Source organism: Nerophis ophidion, linkage group LG26 (assembly GCF_033978795.1).
Source record: "Nerophis ophidion isolate RoL-2023_Sa linkage group LG26, RoL_Noph_v1.0, whole genome shotgun sequence".
NCBI lineage: Eukaryota > Metazoa > Chordata > Actinopteri > Syngnathiformes > Syngnathidae > Nerophis > Nerophis ophidion.
This window is the reverse complement of record NC_084636.1, coordinates 39493536-39498535: the sequence shown is the minus strand read 5'-3', so window position 1 is coordinate 39498535 and position 5000 is coordinate 39493536. Positions and strand designations below refer to the sequence as shown.

General features: G+C 40.9%; 1 protein-coding gene across 3 annotated transcripts in view; it reads right to left on the bottom strand.

Annotated features, from left to right (window-relative positions):
- Positions 1-5000, bottom strand: part of LOC133543928 (FERM, ARHGEF and pleckstrin domain-containing protein 2-like) — a 173428-nt gene that overhangs the window by 91323 nt on the left and 77105 nt on the right. For all 3 annotated transcript variants that reach the window (XM_061888850.1, XM_061888847.1, XM_061888848.1), the window contains exon 6: positions 3758-3855. In XM_061888850.1, coding sequence (XP_061744834.1) covers positions 3758-3855 — 98 coding nt within the window. The remainder of the gene's footprint in view (positions 1-3757; positions 3856-5000) is intronic.

Below are 5000 nucleotides of genomic sequence, written 5' to 3'. Positions count from 1 at the left end.
TTCTGTTGTAGAATATTGGTTGGGTAATGACCAAATTCCAATGTTATATCAACGTTACAACCCAAAAATGAATAAACGTCAAAAACCATGTTGTTTCAACGTTGTATTTGTGTTGTGCAACATTGGTTGAGAAATAACCAAATTTCAATTGTCAAATCAACGTCACAATCCGACATTGATTAAAAGTTGTCAAAAAGCATGTTGTTTTAATGTTGTATTTGTGTTGTAGAATATTGGTTGGGGAATGACCAAAATTCAACAGTCAAATCAACGTCAGAACCCAACATTGATTAAATGTCGTCAAAAAGCTTGTTGTTTCAATGTTGTATTTGTTTTGTAGAATATTGGTTGGGAAATGACCAAATTTCAACGGTCAAATCAACGTCTGAACCGGACATTGATTCAACATAGTCAAAGCATATTGTTTCAACGTTGTATTTGTGTTGGGAAATGACAAAACTTCAAGGGTCAAATTAACGTCACAACTCGACATTGAACATTGTCAAAAAGCACGTTGTTTCGACGTTGTATTTGTGTTGTAGAATATTGGTTGGGAAATAACCAAATTTCAATTGTCAAATCAACGTCACAACCCGACATTGATTGAATGTTGTCAAAAAGCATGTTGTTTCAATGTTATATTTGTGTTGTGGAATATTGGTTGGGAAATGACCAAATTTCAATGGTCAAATCAACGTCCAACCTAACATTGATTCAACGTTGTCAAAAAGCATGTTGTTTCAACGTAGAATATTGGTTGGGAAATGACCAAAATTCAACAGTCAAATCAACGTCAGAACCCAACATTGATTAAATGTCGTCAAAAAGCATGTTTTTTCAATGTTGTATTTCTGTTGTAGAATATTGGTTGGGAAATGACCAAATTCCAATGTTATATCAACGTTACAACCCAAAAATGAATAAACGTCAAAAACCATGTTGTTTCAACGTTGTATTTGTGTTGTGCAACATTGGTTGGGAAATAACCAAATTTCAATTGTCAAATCAACGTCCAACCTGACATTGATTAAACGTTGTCAAAAAGCATGTTGTTTCGACGTTGTATTTGTGCTGTAGACTATTGGTTGGAAAATGATCAAGTCAACGTCAGAACCCGACATTGATTAAACGTCAAAAAGCATGTTTCGACGTTGTATTTGTGTTGTAGAATATTTGTTGGGAAGTGACCAAATTTCAACGGTCAAATCAACGTCAGAACCCGACATTGATTAAACGCTGTCAAAAAGTATGTTGTTTCAACGTTGTGTTTGTGTTAGGAAATGACCAAATTTCAACGGTCAAGTCAACGTCAAAACCCAAGATTGATTGAACGTTGTCAAAATGCATGTTGTTTCAACGTTGTATTTGTGGTGTAGAATATTGGTCGGGAAGTGACCAAATTTCAATGGTCAAATCAACGTCAGAACCTGACATTGACTAAACATTGTCAAAAAGCATGTTTCGACGTATTTGTGTTGGGAAATTACCAAATTTCAACGGTCAAATCAACGTCCAACCTAACATTGATTAAACGTTGTCAAAAAGCATGTTTCGACGTTGTATTTGTGTTGTAGAATATTGGTTGGGAAATGATCAAATTTCAACGGAACCCGACATTGTCAAAAAGCATGTTGTTTCAACGTTGTATGTGTGTTGTAAAATATTTGTTGGGAAGTGACCAAATTTCAACGGTCAAATCAACGTCAGAACCCGACATTGATTAAACGCTGTCAAAAAGTATGTTGTTTCAACGTTGTGTTTGTGTTAGGAAATGACCAAATTTCAACGGTCAAGTCAACGTCAAAACCCAAGATTGATTAAACGTTGTCAAAATGCATGTTGTTTCAACGTTGTATTTGTGGTGTAGAATATTGGTCGGGAAATGACCAAATTTCAATGGTCAAATCAACGTCAGAACCTGACATTGACTAAACATTGTCAAAAAGCATGTTTCGACGTATTTGTGTTGGGAAATGACCAAATTTCAATGGTCAAATCAACGTCTAACCTAACATTGATTAAACGTTGTCAAAAAGCATGTTGTTTCGACGTTGTATTTGTGTTGTAGAATATTGGTTGGGAAATGATCAAATGTCAACGGAACCAGAGATTTATTCAACGTTGTCAAAAAGCATGTTGTTTCAACGTTGTATTTGTGTTGTAAAATATTGGTTGGGAAGTGACCAAATTTCAACGGTCAAATCAACGTCAGAACCCGACATTGATTGAACGCTGTCAAAAAGTACGTTGTTTCAACGTTGTGTTTGTGTTAGGAAATGACCAAATTTCAACGGTCAAGTCAACGTCAAAACCCAAGATTGATTAAACGTTGTCAAAATGCATGTTGTTTTAACGTTGTATTTGTGGTGTAGAATATTGGTAGGGAAGTGACCAAATATCAACCGTCAAATCTACGTCAGAACCTGACATTGACTAAACATTGTCAAAAAGCATGTTTCGACGTATTTGTGTTGGGAAATGACCACATTTCAATGGTCAAATCAACGTCCAACCTAACATTGATTAAACGTTGTCAAAAAGCATGTTTCGACGTTGTATTTGTGTTGTAGAATATTGGTTGGAAAATGATCAAATTTCAACGGTCAAATCAACGTCAGAACCCGACATTGATTAAACGCTGTCAAAAAGTATGTTGTTTCAACGTTGTGTTTGTGTTAGGAAATGACCAAATTTCAACGGTCAAGTCAATGTCAAAACCCAAGATTGATTAAACGTTGTCAAAAAGCATGTTTCGACGTTGTATTTGTGCTGTAGACTATTGGTTGGGAAATGATCAAATTTCAACGGAACCAGACATTTATTAAACGTTGTCAAAAAGCATGTTGTTTCAACGTTGTATTTGTGTTGTAAAATATTTGGAAGGAAATGACCACATTTCAATTTTAAATAGTCAAAACTTGACATTGAATAAACGTTGTCAAAAAGCATGTTGTTTCGACATTGTATTTGTGTTGTAGAATATTAGTTGGGAAATGATCAAATTTCAACGGAACCCGAGATTTATTAAACGTTGACAAAAAGCATGTTGTTTCAACGTTGTATTTGTGTTGTAGAATATTGGTTGGGAAAATGACCAAATCTCAAAGGTCAAATCAATGTCTGAACCTGACATTGATTAAACATTCTCCAAAAGCATGTTTCATCGTTGTATTTGTGTTGGCAAATGACCAGATTTCGATGGTCAAATTAACACCTGAACCCAACATTGATTCAACGTCGTCAAAAAGCATGTTGTTTCAACCTTGTATTTGTGATGTAGAATATTGGTTGGGTAGTGACCAAATTTCAACGGTCAAAGCAACGTCACAACCAAACATTGATTCAACGTCGTCAAAAAGCATGTTGTTTCAACGTTGTATTTGTGTTGCCCAACGTCAGGACATAATTCAAGCAGTTCTCAACGTTGTTTCAACGTCCTGTTGCTGTGCAATGAAAAACACGCGTGTCCACATTTTTGTGTTCTCATTAAAAAACAACATCTCCTGCCTAATCTAATTTATCGTCGCGTTCCGGGTGAAAAGCCAGCGCTGACAATATTTGGAGATGCATGCTTTCCATAATCTCTTTTATTACAGTCAATATTTGTCTTTGCTTATTGGCCAGAGGAACTCTGGAGGCTCAAGCGGCTCACAGCAGCAGTGTTGAGTTACGTCAAATGACCGCAGGCAGGATGAAGCCTGCAAATATTCATGTTGGATGTGAAAGGATGACACACGGAGTGAGTGCGTGAACATACATTGCACCAGGTGAGAGGCCAGCAGGGCTCCGGTGTTTTCTGTGCAAATCAAGCGTCCCTCCATCAGATCCCTTTTCATCTGCAGGGAGAATAAGTACCTAAACACAACAACAAAGGCTTAGTGGAAACAAAAAAACTTTACTGCATTTACATCAAAGTCACATCCAGGTGTCAAACTCAAGGCGCGGAGGAATCATCTGGCCCGTCACATGATTTAAAGTGGCCTGTTGCATTTGTTGTGTGTGCAGAGATGTGAGCACACATGTCTAATGTGATTTTGCACACATTCTTTTACTTTCATTGAAAACGTCACCTCACATTCTACAGCATGCATGCAAAGAATTTAGGAAATGTTTCCCGTTTGGCAACGCCATCCCGTAGCCACGCCCTCTTGGGGAAAAATAAACCTCCTCGCTGGCTACTAATGAATACTCTAGAACAGGGATTTTTCTCAAGCTGCGGCACGCGCAGCGCTAACCAAATGTCGCCGTGACACCAGACGTCGCCCTGACCCTAGACGCCGTCATAACACCAAACGTTAACAACGTTCAATGTCGTCGTAACAGCAAACGCCGTTGTAACCCCGGACGGCGTCCTAACCCCAAACGTCGCCGTAACCGCAGACCTCTCCGTAACCGCAGACGTTGTCCTTACACCAAGACGGCATCATAACCCCAAACATCGCCGTAACCGCAGACGTCATCCTAACACAAAAATGTCGTCGTAACCCCAGGCGTCGGCCAAACCCCAGACGTCGGCCAAACCGCAGACGTCGCCGTAACCGCAGACGTCGCCGTAACCGCAGACGTCGCCGTAACCGCAGACGTCGCCGTAACCGCAGACGTCGCCGTAACCGCAGACGTCGCCGTAACCGCAGACGTCATCGTAACACAAAAACGTCGGGCAGACCGCAGACGTCGCCGTAACCGCAGACGTTGTCCTTACACCCTAGACGGCATCATAACCCCAAACATCGCCGTAACCGCAGACGTCATCCTAACACAAAAATGTCGTCGTAAGCCCAGGCGTCGGCCTAACCCCCAGACGGCGGCCTAACCCCCAGAGGGCGGCCTAACCCCCAGAGGGCGGCCTAACCCCCAGAGGGCGGCCTAACCCCCAGAGGGCGGCCTAACCCCCAGAGGGCGGCCTAACCCCCAGAGGGCGGCCTAACCCCCAGAGGGCGGCCTAACCCCCAGAGGGCGGCCTAACCCCCAGAGGGCGGCCTAACCCCCAGACGGCGGCC